At 31.0% G+C, this 21,050-nt stretch overlaps 1 protein-coding gene across 2 annotated transcripts in view; it reads left to right on the forward strand.

Moving 5' to 3' along the window:
* The window catches only part of LOC140440675 (uncharacterized), a 34,206-nt gene extending 15,318 nt beyond the window's left edge, over positions 1-18,888 (forward strand). Inside the window, exon 3 of one of the 2 annotated variants that reach the window (XM_072531034.1) lies at positions 18,623-18,888. In XM_072531034.1, the coding sequence (XP_072387135.1) occupies positions 18,623-18,873 (251 nt within the window). In that variant the 3' untranslated portion in view covers positions 18,874-18,888. Of the gene's footprint in view, positions 1-7,595; positions 7,951-18,622 lie in introns of those variants that run through there. The other variant, XM_072531033.1, reaches the window with a different exon arrangement.
* The last annotated feature ends 2,162 nt before the right edge of the window (positions 18,889-21,050 follow it).

Genomic DNA, 21,050 nt, shown 5'->3' on the forward strand with positions numbered 1-21,050 from the left:
GTCTAACTCCTTTGCTTGTTGCGTGTTGCTTTTTGTTGGAGACAGAAGTTTGAGATCAGTTTTATATCCCTACTATCGAGACCTGCAAAGGCCTTCTCAGAATCAATGAAACATGCATACACATCGTATTTGATATTCATACATCATCGAGGGAAAAGTGGTTCTCTCGTTCCGAGTCCTGCTGTGAATCCAAATTAAACTTTCACTTGGGTGTTGTTTCTTCTAATTTGGTATATATGCGTAAGTGAATGATAATAAGGAGTACTTTAAGTACATGGCTTATTAAACTAAGTAATCTGTGTTATTCACATTTGCTAGCGTTAGCTTTTTGGGAAGTAGAATAAATATTGATAGCAGCCAGTCTTTTGGTAAGCGACCAGTCTTATATATTACCAGTCTTATATATATATATATATATATATATATATATATTGTTGAATAGCTTAATAGGAGCTGTGTTTTGGTGTGCTTCTAATAGATTTAAAATTTCACCATGCACTTGATATGATGATGATATGATATTCATGCGAAAGTGTGATACAGATGTCTTCATTTCGTTCCAATGTTCTTTTATGCCGCTCATAGTGTCTTCACCTACGTTCGCAAAGTTTTTATTATTCTTGTTTTTACTTTTTCCTAGATGTTATTTTCTTTTAGTAATTTATTATCTATTTTGGGCGTTATTTTCTCATGAACTATTGTGTGTCGTATGTTGATATTTGCTACTATAATGTGAGAAAACCTCTAGGACTGGATGTTTTTTTGTTGAGGTGATTGAGGTGATGAATTAATTTGGTTTATCTCCGGGTGCTTTACATATATAAATCTGCTTAGATGTAACTTTGAAAATGTATTCGTTACAACCTTATCCATCCCTTGGCAGAATTAAATCAGCCTTCTCGTCTTTCGTTTTTTGGGCCAAGATCATTTTGGCGGTAAAATTGCCCATAATAATAGTTAGCTCATGTTTTTTGTCAGTTTTAAAGAGTAGTCTTCTGGAATCTGATAAAAAAATTTTATTTCTTCTTCAGTGGATTTGGATGTCGGTGCGTAGACCTGAATGATGTTTATGTTAGAGGGACTTAAAGTCAATCTTCAATAGCACACCTCTGTCTGATAAGAGAGAGGTGTGCTATAAAATCGTAAATCCTATCACTTCTTTAGCTGTTTTACTATTATCACTACGCCATTTCTGTTTCTTGTTGTGTCATCTCCCGATGATAGATATGGTCTTCATCTGAAATTGTTACTCCTGAATTTGGCCGTCGAACTTCACTGCATCCTAAAACATCTAAAACATTTTCTTTGAATAATATTTGCTGCCTTGCTACTTAGTATATTCTTGGAATGTTTTACGTACCGATCCTTTTTACTTTAAGGACATTATTGTCTGAATCGACTCTTACTACTCTCTCCCCACTTAAATGGTGCCCGGGACTGAGGGTTCTTTTGAATTTTCAGCCATTATGGTGTTCTGGGGATAACCTTACGGACCTTTAATGTAGTATTTATCCCATTGGCTAATTTACCTTTTCTTTTTAGGAGCCAATTTCTTAGCTCCAGGGCAATAAAGTGCCCTAACACGTATCGGTTCTTCCATCCGTAGCTGTTGACCATCAAGTGGGGGATTATTTATACCGGTAGTCATTCGCTCACGGGAGTGTGTAATAAAAGGAAATATGGTGACCCATACGCCCGTGGAAAGAAAGATATATCACTCAACATAGGTTGCCAACTGTATGGCTCGTCCACTATATGATAGCATGAAGGATAGGATTTGGACTATTTTGAGAGGATAAAAATACACACTTCTGTAAAATATAATAAAAAGAAAGATGAAAGGACGAAGGAATTCACGCAGTAAAAGTATAATCTGGATGAGAAACTTAAGAGAGTGGTTTGGCTGTACGATAAAATAACCATTCAGAACAGCAGTAAACCAACCAAAAGAAAAATGAAGAATATAGATGATCTAAATTGGTCTCACCTAAGCCTAGAATCTCTAATGAATGATCTTTTCAAAAGTGCATAACAGGTTATCCACGAGTTCTTATTTCTTTTGACAAAGTTGAAATACATAATTCATTAAAGGTCCAATATTGATTTTTTACAAGTTTTTTATTAAAAAAACGTAGATTCCACGACGAGGTCCATAATTGCTTGACTTTTTTGTTTAATATTCTAAATTTCATTTTTATACTAACGAGTGTTTTTTAATTCAGGTAATATATAATTAAAATTTGATGTATTACTATTATCGATTTGTATTATTTAAGAAGATATTTTTAAGATGTTTAAATAATGACAATCACTGTTTTAAAGCTTTTACATATTTTCTTTAAAACATATCTCGACCATAAAAGAAGTGGCACAGTCAAATATTTCGTGAAATTAATATCTGATAGCTTTGAGGTGGGCAACTTTAAAATTGTAAATAGGAACCTGCAGTTTTTATTAAAGATTTGGATTCCTGATACAAAAATAAGTAACTTTTATCCTGATACCCTATGAAAATGACGGAAACGGACTAATATCTCAAGAAAGACACTTCTTAATGAAAAATAAAAACTCACGTGTTTAATATATTTCAAAAATCTATCGAACGAAACCCAATACGACTTCCACTCCTATCCTCTAGGAGTGGGGCGGGGAATAATTTTGATATGGAAACACCCATTTTTTATTAAATGGGGGTTTATTTTATTAAAAATGGGGGTTTCCAGCAGTGTTTTACAGTTTTTTAGTGGCAAAAATATGCAGACATGCTAGATTCTGAGCTGCTACGTCTTAAAACAAAAGTAAAGATCTATGAAAAATTCGTAGAGGTACTCAAAAATGTGTCTAGAAAAGCTATCCCCAGAGGATTTAGACAACAATATGTTCCTGGGATGTCTAGTGAGTCCAAAGAACTAATGAGAACATATAAACCCTCTATTCCACTGACCTTTTTAGCCAAGAAACGTTTGACTGCGGAGCAGTACTAAGTCAAGCCAGACAGGAAAAGTGGCCCTAGAAAAATGAACATGACACATAGTAGCAAAATAGCATGGAACCTTGTAAAAAAACTTAGCGGTGATCCAAAAGAACATAAACCACCTTTCAAGGTTACAGCAAACCAAGTTACTGCTGAACTCCTTATGAATGGAAGAACTACGAACCGATATAAGGACCCAAACACTAGAACAAGATTGGATTCGGAGACAAACCACCTAGGAACTCCTTTTACACTAAAAAAACTCAACGACGGTATGAACAGGTTAAAAAACGGGAAAGCTGCAGGTGTGGATGATATATACTGTGAACAAATAAAGCATCTAGGCCAAGGAGCAAAAAACTGGATATTGCAATTTTGTAACACGTGCTGCAAAACCTGCGAAATTCCAAAATCATGGAGGAAATCTAAAGTAATAGCCTTGTTAAAACCAGGAAAAGATCCAGAAAACCCCAGTAGCTACAGACCTATCTCGCTTTTGTGTCACTTTTTCAAACTATACGAGTGACTCATACTCGCCAAAATAGAAAAAATGACGACAAGCACCTCATCCCACAACAAGAAGGATTCAGACCCGGCAAATCTTACACCGGTCAAGTCCTTGCACTAACAGAACACATTGAAGAGGGCTTTGAAGAAAAACTTATAGCAGGGGCTGCTGTCGTAGATTTAACAGCAGCCTATGACACAGTAAGGCACAAAATATTGCTCCGCAAATTATACGACACTCTCAATGACCACCATCTGAGTAAGGTCGTATATTCATTATTACAAAACAGACAGTTTTTTCGTTATGCTGGAGGGTAAAGAAAGTAGGTGGAGAGTTAAAAAAATGGCTTCCGACAGGGAAGTGTTTTAGCACCAATGCTCTTTAATATATACACAAACGACCAACCTACGCCAACCGAAACCAAGCACTTCCTCTATGCTGACGATCTTGCAATATATGCTCAAGGAAATAGTTTTGAAGAAGTGAAGGAGAAACTCGAAACTGCCTTAAAAACAATGACAGCGTACTACCTGCGGAATTCCCTGAGACCCAATCCCTCTAAAACCCAAGTCTGCGCTTTCCATCCTCGCGCAAAGAAATCCAAGCGAAAACTCCAAATTGCGTGGAATGGTAATACATTAGAACACACAAACCAACTTATATATCTTGGAATAACGCTTAACCGGTCCCTCTCCTACAGACAGCATTGCATAAAAACGAGAAGGAAAGTAACAACTAGTAACAGCATACTCAGAAAGCTAACGGGAACTAAATGGGGTGCACGTCCTCGCGTTTTAAGAACAACGGCACAGATACTGTGTTTTTCAACTGCTAAATATGCGTGCCTCGTTTTGGGGCAGATACGCCCACACCAAACAAGTTGATACTGCGCTAAATGAGTCGTGTAGGATAGTAAGGGGTACATGAAACCAACGCCACTCTCAAATCTATATAAAGCAGCGAATTTTGCAGAACCCTCAACACGCAGAGGCGTTGCAGAGCACATAGAGAAAATTAAACAGATCGCGGACGAGCGGCATGCCCTATACAAAGCTCGAACACTACGAAAGCGGCTAAAATCTAGAAAAAGCTTCCTTGGAACAGTGCAGGATGAACCGCCTGAGTATTTTCCTCTTCCCCAGGTTAAATGGACCGGCCAATCCCTAGACTTTAAAACGTGGAAAACTATGAATAGGATAAGAAAACTACGAATAGGGGTCGCTCCAGTAAAATCAAACATGGCAAAATGGGGAAAAATCGACCAAGATGATGCGAACTGTGACTGTGGAGAAGCACAGAATATGGAACATCTTCTTACATGCAGAAACTGTCCTCATCGATGTACGCTCGAAGATTGGAACCGAACAAAGATGGAACCGACGTAGCACGATACTGGGCCGAAATTTTATGAATGACATGTCCGGACACGATAAAGTAAAGTAAGTTTTTTAGTTCGATGTAAATTTCGCAAAATAGCACACCCGGTTGGCAACCGATCTCTCAGAAATGATTGAAGTGACCAGCGATTAAATCGTCGGAGTAATGTAAAAGTTTAAATTCAGCGTTTTTAAGGGATATTTCAAATGCTTTATATTTGTTGCCAAAACTCAAAATTGAAATTTTGTCTTATAATTTTTAAATATTAGACTTCAGCATTGAAAACTCGTTAGCGACTCATCAATGAAAGTGATATTATATTTTATCGATCTTATCAGAATCCTAAAAAAATGGCAAATATTAAATATTTATTTATTTAACGGATTTATAGAAACTGGCAAAATACAAAAACTGTATACCAAAACTACACTTTTCACCTTTAAAACTAATTTTATTATGTCGATAGGATAATCTGATCAAAATATATCAAATTCTTACCGTCGAGTTGATAAAAATTTTATTTAACAAATTGATTTCGCGCTCATAACTAACATTCAAAATTGGATCATTTTACGCAAAAAGGTCTAATAATCTAATAAATATTTGTGTTCAAATTTATTTCGTATCTAGCTACGTTTCTTGTTGGAAACATCTTTTCTACGGCATTCAGATTCTTAGTAAATTTACGTTTTTCGTCCACATTCTTACGATGGAATTTTTACGAGGAAAAACGCGGATAAGAGTGGCAAATTTTTCTGCAACTTTTTTAGGGTCCCAGAATTTACATTCTCAGCAAAGTTCAGCTTGTTCATATGATTTGTAGAGGTTCATTTACATTTTCGTCTTTGACGACTGGAGTAAATTAAATTCGGATGTTTAAAACAATTATTCACTAGTATTTTGAGTTAATTTTTAACTTTTTATTTTTTTTTTAATCAAATTGTTGGGATAGTTCGAATTGTTTTACCGTGGAAAAAATTAGCTCTATGTTTTTTAAAACTCCTTTTTGTTACAACTATATGTAATTTTGGTAACGTGTCGTAAGTATTTGTATATAAACTTAAACCTCGGGTTCTATCATATCTATAGAAAAGAAGTATTTATATTCTAGTTAGGAGTAAACAAAATTGTTAGAGCAATTTTTTGGTAGGAATGTAGAGCGACAATATAATATAAGTATGTTTGTTTCCCTCTCCTTTTGATTATGTATGCATTTTGGTTTTTTAGAGAGGTTTAGCATATTTGTCATTCTTTTAGAATCTTTCTATAACCAATTTTCTCATATTTCTCCTTTTATTTTCCCCCTTTCTTATAGTACCTAATTCTGTCATTTTCATTGGTATGTTTCAATTTCCAATTTTTTATCTAAATATGCCCCATTCTGTATAAATAGACCCACGACACAAAGTTACGTTACAAGTTAACTAAAATCGTTTTTGTTTTTTCGCAACATTTTTCTCCATATTCACTATAATTTCCATTTTTGATGCGATTGAGGTTATTTTATTGGATGGATAATCTTAATATACTAACATAATCTTAATATTAGGAAACCAACGAATTATGTCTACAGTGCATCTAGAGAGAATTACCAATTACTTGATACTGTAAATATATATATATATATATATATATATATATATATATATATATATATATATATATATGTATATATATATATATATAAATATTTATAAATATATATATATATATATATATATATATATATATATATATATATATATATATATATATATATTTATATATTCCTGTCAGAATTATCTTATTCTTATTATTTCCCAAAAGAAAGGAAGATTATAAGAGAGTAACAAATAAATAGAAGCTATAAATTAACAATTTTTATTTCTTAAAAGTTTAGCCATTTAAAAGTTAATATGGAATGTCAACATAATACGAAAATAAACAATGGATCGCAATGTATAGCAAAATAATCAAACAGTGCAAATAGAAAAATACAAAAATGTAAATTTAGACAAATCTGGTTTTAAACAAATACTTTTCGAATTTAATGGAATACGTTTATAACGTATACAAAAAAACGTAACACTGCAATGCACTAAATACGTCTGGAATACAAGTTAAAACGAAACCAGGTATACTTCCTTAGCTTACCAATCTGCTTATTTCTTATCTAACCGCTATTGCACTTATATTGTACGCTTTCAACTTTTAACTCCTTTTCTGGAGTTTAGCTTCTATTACATCTCTTTAAATAAGACTGTGTTTACTTAACTAATACACTATTTTCCTTATTTCTTTTTACTGGCAAAGTATTAAGTTGTGATAATTTACAAATAATTCCCCTTTATTCTTTTGGGTTCGGACACTCAAATGAAGGCGACTGCCTCTCACGGCCGCATATAGAAAAGTGACGTATAGGCGGAACTGAGATAAAACGAATTTAACGTGGGACAAATATTATTTCTTCTCGAAAGAGCACTTTGCTATTTATAAAGAGACTATAAAGTTATTTAAATTATTACTTTTAAAATGCAGAAGGAATATGAACCTTTTTGGGCTTTTATGATTTACAGTGAACAATGCTACAAACTAAATAGTCCCAATCATAAAATCTTACAATTATTTATTTAAACACTAGTATGTAGTTATATAAATACATAAATAAATACATAAATGATGAACACTAGTTAACATATTACTTGATGTTTTATAGACTTGCCCAATGCAATTTAGTAGTTATTTCTTTTGTTGTAGATGATGTCTTAAAAAATGTAACTAGCTCTGAGCCAAATTCTTTTGGTCCACGCATTATCTTCGCAAGTTATCAATATAGTGGAAATTACGAAATAATTCACACCAATACCGATTCCGACGTTACCCCTAGTCCGGCTAAGAAAAATAAGGACTTTGAAGAAATAGAGTTTAATCATATTGGTAAAGGAATTCCAAAGACTGGAAATCATGGATTTTCGGAAGTTGATGATCTAAATGGAGAAGCGGAAGTTATCCATTAGTATTTTTGAGTGATGATATCAGATTTAAATTGTGTAACTTATTGAAATTTTATTGTGATTTTTAAGCTTTAGGTAATAAAATTCTATACTTTTAATCCTTTGTCTATTTTATTAAAAAAAAAAAAATAGATTTTTAACAATTCCTACGAAAAAAGTAATGATGGAATGCGGTTTACGTGTGTTAATATAGACATTTCATTGCAGTCAATGATAATTTCAATATTTTGTGATAGTAACTGAATTGTAGATCATAATAAACTAATTTGAAGCTTAAAAAACTACTTTGACACAGTAAGTAATTCATTTAATAAATTATTTCTCTTATGATAAGAGTATTATGAATTCAATAATTAATTTTATTTCAGTGTGTAGATATATTAAGTGCTTCCAACTAGTCCAGAGAAATGTAAAAAAGTAAACTGTGCGGGAATTTGACCAGGTATCTGATAAGTTTTTATATTCAAAAAGTTATATTCAAAAGCTTTATGTTACTGTCCTAAAGTAAAAGTTCGATGGACTAATTATTAACAATTTAAGACCAAATATGCACTATTTAAGCATTTTTAACGAATTTGGAGGTAATTATTTTATAAAACACGTTTAATGCCTTAACATCGCATGTTTACATGCTGATTTACTAATTTGTTGCTTAGAAAACTGTAAAAAAATATAAGAATTCTTAATTATTAATAAATGTTAATAACTATTGTAAAAATGGACCTATAACTTTAATATTGCATGGAAAATTGGATCTTATAGTTTAAAAATGTGGTTAAAGTTAGTTAAAATAGGGTTATTCATCAATTAGTTTAAAAGTTATTCAATTTACTCAATAGTACTCAAAGAGATAGAGAGAAAGTTATAATATCAAATGAATTTAAAAAAAGGTAAAAAACCATTTCCAACATTGCAAAACTTGATTGCAAAAGCATTGCACTTTTTTACTTATTAACAATTTAAATAAGTTTTTTGCTATTTCCCGGGAAAAAAAAATTTATATTTAAAAAATTGGCAAGTTTAAAAAAATAGTTAATATTATGTTATATTCTGAACGATGGTATTCCTTTTTTTTTAAATTGGTGATAACAAAATATGAAACATGAACATCAAATTAGAGCTATAAAATATCTTCAGTTCTTGTTGATGGATTTTGACGTTTCGTTTTATAATTTGCATGTACTTATTGTGTATATTGCAAACATCCCATTTATTAATAAATTTAATGCTACATTAGGCTTGTAAGCTGTTTAAACCATTTTTGGAGAGAAAATTACGAAATTTTTAGAACAATTTTTTTAAACAAACTAAATCACCAACAGTAAAATAATAGAAAACATCCTGTAAATAGAAATATATTATTTGTAATGATATACCAGTCACGGGAAAAGAATGTGGTTTTCTAAATTTAGTAAATATTAGTTATTTTAGAGGCTTTCGGGGAAAAATGGACAATAGTAATTTTGTAAACAATTTCGATGAAGTCTACGGTCCGATGTATTTAGTAGGATTTTTGGTGAATCATATTATTCTCTTCTTTTCATAAATATAGAAATCTAAAGCATTTTAAGTAAACTGTTTGTTGTGTTTAATACGTCAGGTAATTTTATAAGTTAGAGATGCGTTTGAGAGGGGCTGAGTTTCGGATTGGTGAGGAAGAAAAAAAAGTGGGCGAATGGGGGTTTAATGCGATACAAGAGGAAGAAAAGAGGCATTGTGATTTGAACATCGAGAAAAAGCAGTTGAGTGTAAGAAAGAGAATATTTGGTAAAAAGTGGTGTTTTTTGGTGTTTGTGTTGAAAATATTATGCAAATGTGGTAAGCAGAAATGTAGCCAAAAAGAACGAGAGTAATTACTGTAAGTAGCAACAGATATATTTTCTTGGTATGAGAGGAAGCAGAGTGTATATAGGAGTTAGGAGCTTGGAGTAAATGTTTGAGCACAGATTACGGCAGTTTTTCATAAACTGTTTTAGTTTATCAACTACAGTAGACAGAATATAGAGCAAGCATATTTAGAGAATCAGGAAAGGACGTGCGGTCTATTTAGGTCAAACATAGAGCAAGCATATTTGGAGAATCAGGAAAGGACTTGCGGTCTATTCAGGTCACAATCAAAGTATCATTAAGTGGAGTCAGCATTTTTTTTGTTAAAAAAAAAAGTTTTGACTTGTTTATTTTTTTACAGAGACATTTGACTACGACCATATATTAAGATTTGTGTTAATTATTTGGGTTTTAAAATTGTTTCTTATTAATTAGAGAAGACAAGTGACCAATACATTTTGATTTTGTTTTTGATTTATAAAAATTAAAATAAAAGGTCTTTGATTTTGGCATAATTATATCTAATGTTTTATTGATAATTAGTAAATGCTTGATTTGATGGATAAGTGATTTAAATTTTTTTGAATTATCGTGTATGGTATAAATTTATATGATTATCGTAATCTTTAATAGTAATATATTTTAAAAATAAATAACCTTTGTTTTTACGTTTATAATTGTTTTGTCTATAAATTTATTTTCCTATTGTTTATCTTTTTCCTAAATGACAACTATCCTAAAGTACTTTGAAGCCACGTTTATTGTTTTTACATAGTAAAAGAGTCATGAAATATTGAGTTTTAATTTATTTTGTAAAGATAGCGTAAGTAGAGATCAGATTCTTATGAAGTATATATATTAGTATATTATAGTATAAAGTATATTATATATATATATATATATATATATATATATATATATATATATATATATATATATATATATATATATATATATATATATATAATATATATATATATATATATATATATATATATATATATATATATATATATATATATATATATATATATAATATATATTGTTTTGGTATCGACCGTATATTATTTAAAATAATGTTCTTTGGTATATGTCAGGTTCTGTCTGTCTGCCAGCTGATTGTTGGCTTCATCAGAAGTGCAAGAGGTAGAACTGTTCACAAAAAAAACAAGACAAACATTTGTTTTACACTTTCACAATTGGACTTGTGTCCAAGATCGTTTCATTATCATAATTTTCAGCATATTCTACCGATTATGGTGTAGCCTCCCTTACATAGTAATTTTTTATTTCTGCTCACGATTGTCTAATATTTGCTTTTCTGTGCCATGTTGTATCGGCTTGTTTCCCGATCTTATAGTTCCATCTTAAATTTGGACATCTTCTTGGTCTTTTGATGTCTGATCTATTCTATTCTTTTTCGATCTCTATTTATTATACCTAGCATGCCTCGCTCCATTAACCTTTGAGTGACTTTAATGTTCGATATTATCTCTTTCTTCATTATGTCAGGATGTATAAACTAATCGAATACTTTTTTCTTCAGAAGGAGTCCATTTTGATTTGCCAAATCGATTTGCCAAATTGAATATTATGAAAATTTGGGAGTAAATTAATAACCAAATTAAGATGCTCTGAAAATAACAAACTTTTATTTATTGATACAAAATTTGCAAACTTATAATTATAAGGTATCATACATGAAAATAACAAAGAAACAACAATTAAAGCTATAAATAAGGGTGGATCATTTCTCGTTCATAATTTTCATAATGAATTTAATATTTATTTTCATAACGTTTATTTTCCCTTGTCACTGTCACTTATCTCAAACTGCTTGGAAATCTTGCGTTTCGTCGGTATTGTGGTAAAATTCAAATTTAAGAAGATCTCGACAGCAGATATTGTATGTTGGGATTTTCTTTGCATATATATATATATATATATATATATATATATATATATATATATATATATATATATATATATATATATATATATGTATATATATATATATATCTATATATATTGTTCACGAAAATTTCTTATAAATTCAAATATAAGCGATCTATTCCTATGTTTTCCAATAAAAATCAATCTAACAATATAGTTCAAATTTTTTTGTCGAAATTTGTTTAAATAATTTACATAATTAATTTAACATTAAACTTATTAACAAAAAAAACATTTGCAATTTACTAAAAGACTACATACAAATTAAAAAATAAACGTATCTATCAAAGATAACCATATGTACATATAGTTTATAGCACCCATTTGAAAGTACCTTCACCACTACTCTAAGCTGAACTAATTGGAGCTCCACATTTTTAAGCTTTCTAGAGGACTTTGTTCAAAAGCAATATTTTTAAATTTCGACAAAAAAATTTGAACTATATTGTTATATTGATTTTTATTGGAAAACATAGGAATAGATCGCTTATATTTGAATTTATAAGAAATTTTCGTGAACAATATATATATATATATATATATATATATATATATATATATATATATATATATATATATATATATATATATATATATATATATATATATCTATATATATTGTTCTCGAAAATTTCTTATAATAAATTCAAATATAAGCGATCTATTCCTATGTTTTCCAATAAAAATCAATCTAACAATATAGTTCAAATTTTTTTGTCGAAATTTGTTTAAATAATTTACATGATTAATTTAACATTAAATTTATTAACAAAAAAAAAACATTTGCAATTTACTAAAAGACTACATACAAATTAAAAAATAAACGTATCTATCAAAGATAACCATATGTACATATAGTTTATAGCACCCATTTAAAAGCACCTTCACCACTACTATAAGCTGAACTAATTGGAGCTCCACATTTTTAAGCTTTCTAGAGGACTTTGTTCAAAAGCTATATTTTTAAACTTGATTTTGCGAATGCGACTAATTAGGTTTCTTAATTATTGTAAAGAAGCAATAGGGGAAACGTGGATACACTAAGACGAAAAAATTTTGGTCTTCATATTTTTTTTTCAAAATGTTTTTATTTACTAAAGTATGACAAAAATACATGACTAGGTTAATTGGCAATACAAATGAACATTTAAAGTACTAAAAATATCGTATAAAAAAAGTTTCACTCAAACAAAATAATAGGTGCAATTGTCTCACTGTACCCTTCCTTGGGGGTATAGTAAGACAACAGTATATTTTTGATTTATTATTGTTCAAACTAATAGACAGTCTTCTTAAATCAAAATTTATTGCTGTTTTTTAAGACTTGTTACAAAAAGAGAAGGAAAATCCATTTTGGATCACTCATACACACTTTAAGAAATAGTATCAGTTACTAAATTAACTAAAAAATGACGCCCTCTGATAACATGCGGTTCTTTTAATATTTTAACAATTTGATCTGCAGAAATAGTACAAATATCCGTGACATTAGGAAATACTAAATATTTATTGTTTTTTTTATGAATTTTTTTTCATAAAGTTAACTTCGACAGCCATAATATTGTGTTTTACAACTTGCTCCACAAGATACTTTTTCACTGTTTTATTTTTGGCATCATAATCAAGTCTAATCAATATGAAATCTTTGACTTAAAGCCTTAAAACTATGACTGGGTCAACTGTTGGTAAAATCTTCTTCTTCTTCTTCTTTACGTGCCATCTCCTCTAAGAAGGTTGGCAACCATCATTTCTATTCGCACTTTCTACATCGCTGCTCTAAAGAGGTCAGCAGAAGTGCAGTTAAACCAAGCTCCCAAATTATTCAACCAGGACTTCTTCTTCCGCGACTCCTTCTACCCTGTATTCTTCCTTGCATTATTAATTGCAACAAGTTATAACGCTCGCTCCTCATGACATGTCCCAGATATTGCAGTTTTCTGAGTTTAATTGTATTTAAAACCTCTTTATCTTTTCCCATTCTTCTCAACACCTCGACATTCGTGACTCTATCTACCCAACTTATTCTTAATATCCTTCTGTAGGCTTATAACTCGAAGGCTTTCAATTTGTCCGAAACATCTTTCTTTAAAGTCCAAGCCTCCAGCCCATAAAATAATACGGAGAACACATAGCATCTCAGAAGTCTTATCTTTAAAGAAATTGAAATGTCCCTGCTGCAGAGTACTTTTTTCAGTTTGTTGAAAGAATTTCTTGCCTGTCCTATTCTTGCCTTAATCTCTTCTGTGTACTCATTATTTTCGTTAATTATTGTACCCAGATATTTATATTTTTCAACTTTTTTAATCTCTTCTCCATGTATTGTTATGTGTACTTGGCGATGTTGGGCTTTTGTAATTACCATAAATTGTGTCTTTTTTGTGTTAAGGGGCAGTCCGTTTTCTTCACTGACTTCTACCACCTTGTCAACCATTTGTTGTAAATCTTCAAGATATTCCGCTAATAAAATAGTGTCGTCGGCAAACCGTATATTATTAATTGGTAGGCCATTTACTTTTATTCCCATAGTTAGTTCTTCTAGTGCTTTCTGGATTATTTCCTCTGAATACAAATTAAACAAAGTAGGAGACAGGACACAGCCCTGCCTGACGCCCCTCTCAATCTGTATTTCATTTGAAAAGACGCTGTTGACTTTTACCACAGCGATCTGATAATAATAGATAGCGCTAATGATTCTGATGTCTCTCATATCTAAGTTTTTCTTTTCAAGTAATTCGATAAGACGGTTATGTCTGACCTTATCGAAGGCTTTGTTGTAATCCAAGAAACATATATATATATATATATATATATATATATATATATATATATATATATATATATATATATATAGATATATATATATATATATAGATATATATATATATATATATATATATATATATATATTAATATATATATATATATATATATATATATATATATATATACATACTGGATGATTAACATCCATGCACCTTTGCACAAGTACATTCACAACGAACAGGGCTTCCCTCGTTCCCAGTGCATTTCTAAATCCAAATTGTGGGTCACTTATATCCTGCTCAAGTTTGTTGTGTACTCTCCGGTGTATAATTTTTAAAAATATTTTGAGCGTATGACTCATTAAACTTATTATCTGGTGGTCTTGGCATTCTTTTGCATTTGGTTTTGTATATTGTTGTATTATTGTATTGAATAAGTCGACCAATATTCCAATTTGCTGTTCTTCTATTAACCGTATTATGTCTACAGGTATTTCGTCAGGACCTGTTGGCTTGTTGTTCTTTGTTCGCTTTTTCGCCTCTAATACCTCATCTTCTGTTATGTCTGGGCTGTTGTCGAACTTTTCCTGCTATAGTACTATCTCAGTCCGTTCGTCTTTAAATAGCTCTTGAATATATTCCTGCCATCTTTTAAGCCTTTCACCGACGTCTATAATTATTTTGCCATGTTTATCCAGCAGTATGTTTGATTTGTTTTTATTATTAGTGCCTGTTATTTCCCTAATTTTTTTATGAAGGTTTAAGTTATCATGTTTCTCTACCAACTATTGACTCTCTTCGCATCTGTCACTATACCATCTTTCCTTTGCACCTCTGATATTTTTCCTTATTTCTGTGGGTATAATAATATACATGTTTTTGTCTTTGGTTTTATAGGATCTTCTTGCTTCCATGAGATCCAGAATCTCATCGGTCATCCATTTATTTTTGTTCTTGATCAGCTTAGGTATTAGTGTTGTCTCACATGTGCGGATAAGAGCATCTTTTAACATATGCCATTTCCTGTTCGCATCTTCAGTAGGAATAATTTCTATTTTGGTGAGCTCTTCTTTAATTTTTAGTGTGACTTGCTCTTTTGTTGATGGATCTCTCAAACGGGATACTTATATCCTCTCTACTTTAGTTTTAGCCACGTCCAAAATCTTTTTCGTCATCATCTAAATGTTCAAGGCCTATTGAACTTTCTGAATCGTGAACTGATTTTTTTAAAGAAGAAGAGTCATCAGATTCTATCATTTTTTTTTCTTTGGAATCATTAACCTTTGGAAATATATTTACCCCAACAGTTTCAATCGCCGTCTTCTTTATTCTAAGTTTTTGTAGCTCGTCTTTCTGTGGTGTATCTGTAGCGATTATTGTCTTTTCCTTTCTTCTTGCGTATTGCTGGTATGTTGGCTTTTTTGCATATCCTCGTATTTCCACATGACTTACAAATTGTAGTTTTATATCTTTTTCTGGCGTTTTTTTCTTTGTTCGTCAAGTTGATGAAGCTGAATTTCACTAGTAGAAGTAGAAGGTAATTCTTCCAACGATTCTGGGGGAGGTGGTCTATCCGCCACATGATATATAGTTGCTGGTGTTGCTGGATTAGCTTTATGCCACGAACGTAAGGCGTCATTGTAAAAGATATGAAAAGATTTTAGAAGACCTACATCAAGTGGCTGTAATTTGTGTGTACAATGAGGAGGAACTGTCAGGATTGTAACACCATTCTCTTTGCACAAATTAATTCCTTCTATTGAGATGTAGCTCTCATGATTTTTACATATATAAAAATAACATGCTTTAGACGTACCTTAAACGCGTAACTATCGGTTACTATCAACACCACAATTTGATTGTTAATAGTTTTTTTCATACAAACTTTAAAATTGCGAGCAAAACAATTACTTTGACAATCAACACTTGACATCGACTAAGAGCAAAATGCTTCAAACTGTCACTGCTTCTAAAAAATCAATTTCATAGTCATACCGCCAACTTTTTTTTTAGTGGTGCTAACAATCGAAATTCAATTTATTAAATATTAGCAAATGTCTCACTGTTCCCTCTGTCTCACTGTACCCTCTTTTAATTTAAAAAAAAGTGACTAACCTTGTCCCTAATTGTCGTAGGAAAACTTTTTTTTATTTTCAAAAAAGTTCCAGATTTTCGAATATGAAAAAATAATTTTTTCCCGGGCAATAGCGAAAAAGTTAAAATAAACGCTACTCTCTCCGACATTTTTCCTAACTCTGCAGGAGTATCAAGGAAACATACTGGGAACAATCCTGTACTTACTATTTGCTGCAAATATCAAGTACAGTTAATCTGTATAAGTAACGTTTATTATAAAACAAGATAACTATTCACCGGCCATACTTAATGGACTTCAGCTTTAATACCCCGACCAAGCTAAATACCTACAGATGCACCTGGACCGCACATCAACATGGCAGAGGCACATCTTCGACAAAATAAAACAATAAGGTCTAAAACTGAAACAGTATTATTGGCTCATAGAAAGAAAATCACAACTTTCCGCGGAAATAAACACCTTTTATACAAATTTATCATAACACCGATTTGGACTTAAGAACACCAATGGTATCTACCTATGATTCACCGCAGCAACTCCAACATAGTCATCAACCACAGGTACCAAAACAAGATACTATCCATACTAGTGAACGCGCTGTGTTATGTATCCAACAGCATAATTTATAGGGATCTTAATTTTCCTCAATGTAAAGTAATGATCAAAAGGTTTAATGTTTTCTATCGGTCGGAAATGAGTGAAAGCACATCCAAACAAACTAGCAAGTGATCTAATAAACTTAACAGAAGAAAGTAATAAACTTATCATCAGGAAATAAAAAACTTAAGAGGTTTACACCATCTGACTTACCAATTAGGTTTTAGTTTTAATTAGGCTGTTAAAATATTTTGTTGGCTAAGACATATCTTATTTTTGACTTTTGAAAGGTGTTCACTTACTGGAACAGTCCCCACAAGTCAGTTTAAATGGTTTATATAATTTGTAAATTAAGTAAACTGATAGTCATTAAAAATACTTATTGTCCATGTAGACCGATTCTTTGAATAAATTTTCAAGAAAAAAAACTAAATATTATAAACAATCCAGTTATGAACTAGGGACCAACTTCATCCCAAATTATCGTAGGACAACTTTTGTTTTAATATGTAAAAAAATGAATTTCAAATAATCAAATATGAAAAAATATTTTTTTCCGGTCAATGGCGACAAAGTTACTTTAAATGATTATAAGCAAAAAATTGCAATATTTTTGCAATTAAGTTTTGCAATGTTGAAAGTATTTTTTTCGAACTTTTTGTAAATTCTTTTAATAGAATAACTCTCTCGTGCTTATACTATCCGTAGAATCATTGTAAGTTTATTTTTTTCTAAATAAGATTAGTGCAAAAAAAGTTTGGGAAAAACAAATTGAATAACTTTTAAACTAATTGATAAATCACTTAGGGTTTTTACAGTTTTCTAAGCAACAAATTAGTAAATTAACATTCAAAAATCGCCATTACCTTTAAACGTGTTTTATCAAATAATTATCACCAAATTCATTAAAAATGCTTTACTTTTTACTGGTAGATGAAAGTTCTAAAAAGTGCATTTTGGTTCTAAATTTTTAATTTAAAAAGTCCACCGAACCCATTGCAGGAAACATAAAAGTTTGGGTTATCGAGGTACATAAATCTCAAAAAAATTGTCAGATATGGGGCTGAGCAAAATTATCGGGAATACCTTAATTCACTGGACAAAACATCTATATAGCTATTAGAGGGGATTAATAAAAACAAATAATTCGCTGATCCCAAATAGGATGATAAACTGGAAGTTTAAGACTACGTATAAAACATTAATGTAAAACCAAATTCATCAAGTCTATCAAAAAAAAACATTGACCTATGAATATTTAGTTCAATGATTATACATTCAGTTAAATAGTTCATTTATCCCAAATTATCGTAGGACACTGTCATGCATATACAATCACACAGTCATGCAGTCATTAAGTTATTTAGCTATTAGAAAGATTTAGATTTAGATAGTTGTATATATGTAAATACAGTCTTTCGCTCGTACAGCTACACTGCCATGCGTTTCATATATCATTAAATTAAAAGAATAATAATATATGAAATAAATATTTAAATAAAATTGTATTCAGATATTACTCTTTTGTTGCAGATGAGGTCTTGAAAAATATAACAACTTCTGAACCAAGTTTTTACGATCCTTATACTTTCTACAGAAGTCATCAATACAGTGGTAAATACCAAATCAAACAGACCAAGTTAAACTCTGATATTACTATCACTAAGGATACTAAAATGAATGACGTTGAAGAAATCAATTTTAATCCAAATGATAAAGTAATTCCGAAGATAGAAAATCATGAATCTTCTTCTATTATTATTCAAATACAATCAAACATCTAAATGATGTCATAATAACTATAAACATATTAGATATAAATTACAAATATAATTTATCGATTATATAGTGTAAAATAATAATTATTAAATTATGATGTGATAATTACATATATTTTTTTAGAGGATCAAACATAGATAGTGATCACAGTTAAAGCACGATTTAAAGACAAAATATCCAATTTAAAAAAAGAGATCGGGAGAAGGGGAGAAAAAATCTACATTAATAAACTAAAAGATCCCAACATTGCAAATATATGCATACAGCAAATAGAAAATCAAATAAGGACAAAAAACTTAGAAGAAGAAGAAGACATTAACCAACTATTGGCGAGATATATTGAAATAATGGGCAAAACCAAGTCAGAAAAAAGAAATCGTTGGTTTGATCATGAGTGTGAAATGACCACAAATAGAAATAACGCAGCATATAAAAAAAAAACATCGACACAGGTTAGACACGGAAAAAAAAGTATAGACGTCTCAGAAGAGAGGAAAAACGTATCCATCGACGCAAGAAGAGAGAATACGAACAGAACACTCCCAATAAGATACAAAGTTTATTCGATAAAAATGAAACGCGGAAATACCACAAATCCTTAAATAATAGCTGTCGAGAATTTAAACCACGATTAAAAATTTGTAATGACACCAGCGGAGAAATTCTCAAATAATAAAAACTCAGTTCTTAACAGATGGGCACAACGTTTCAGCGAACATCTAAATATAAAAGATATTGAAGGAGATTTAAACATAGAAAATCAACAAAATCTACAACATCAACTACACAGTGAAGACCCAACAAGAGAAGAAATCAGGAAAACCCCAGGAATCGATGAAATATGTTCGGAAATGTATAAATAAGGTGATGATCAACTTTTGCAGCAATCCATAAACTAATAGTACTTATATGGCAAAATAAATTGGTACCGGAAGAGTGGCTAAAGGGAATAATATGTCCGTTGTATAAAAAGAGTGATCAACTGGAGTGTAAGAACTATAGAGGTTAACTCTGTTAGCATCTGCGTATAAAATCTTCGGCAATGTATTGTTTGAAAGACTTGAAAATTTTACAAAGGATATTGTTGGTCAATATCAAACAAGGAAAAAACCAAATATATGTTGGTTTCTTACAACTCCCGAAATATCCAACAGATAATTCAAATTAACAGCCATACCTTTGAGCAAGTCAAAGAATTCACATATCTTGGACCGCTAGTAAACAAACACACCTCAACAAACACGACAAACGACGAAATAAAAGACGCAGAGCAATGGCAAATAGAACTTTTCACGGTCTCAAGAAACATTTAAAAAATAAAAATATAAAGCGTGCAGTAAAGATTAATATATACAAGACGTTAATAAGACCGGTTTTGATATATGGGGCTGAAATGTGGACCTTATCTCAAAATAATGAAATGATTTTTGGTATTTTCGAGAGAAAAATTCTTAGAAAGATTTTTAGGGCCGTAAATAAAAATGGGCTATAGCGTCTAAGATACAACTTTGAACTATCAGTTATACACCGATCCAGATATTGTAAAATTCGTTAAAGTGCAGAGACTTAGATGGGATTGACACATTGCTAGGATGTCAGATCACGAATACGTGAAGAGATTAATATTTTCAAAACCAGAGGGCACAAGATCAATTGATGATGTGAAAGAAGACCTACAGATTCTAAGGGTCACAAGATGGAGGGTAGTTGCCAGTAATCGACAGGAGTGGCGACTTCTTTGTGAACAGGTCAAGATCTACAACGAATTGTCGAGCCACTTATGATGATGATGATGAATTACATATTTTTAATTAATTTTATTTTTAATTTTAATTAAGTCTCTGGACGTTTATTTTTTGCGGGGTTAGATTTCCTAATTATATACTCCTAGGATCATATCAATATAAATCCACTTCACAGATACATGACTGAAGGTCAGGTTCATGTCTAATACCTTCACACTTGGATCTCTTATGAAGGATCAATTGTAACGCCCCGTATAATCTAGACTGGGCTTCCGACTCCGTGTTGATACTTCGGAATATCTAGATTTTCAAAGCCGTCTATTGTCCACTAGGATCTGCAGGAGTCCAGAGTGTGAGCTTATCCTACTAACTGAGACGTCTAGTCACTTAATAGACGTTACTTGAGTTCATAAAAAATGGCTGCCTCTTGGATTATT

Source organism: Diabrotica undecimpunctata, chromosome 5 (assembly GCF_040954645.1).
Source record: "Diabrotica undecimpunctata isolate CICGRU chromosome 5, icDiaUnde3, whole genome shotgun sequence".
Classification (NCBI taxonomy): Eukaryota; Metazoa; Arthropoda; class Insecta; order Coleoptera; family Chrysomelidae; genus Diabrotica; species Diabrotica undecimpunctata.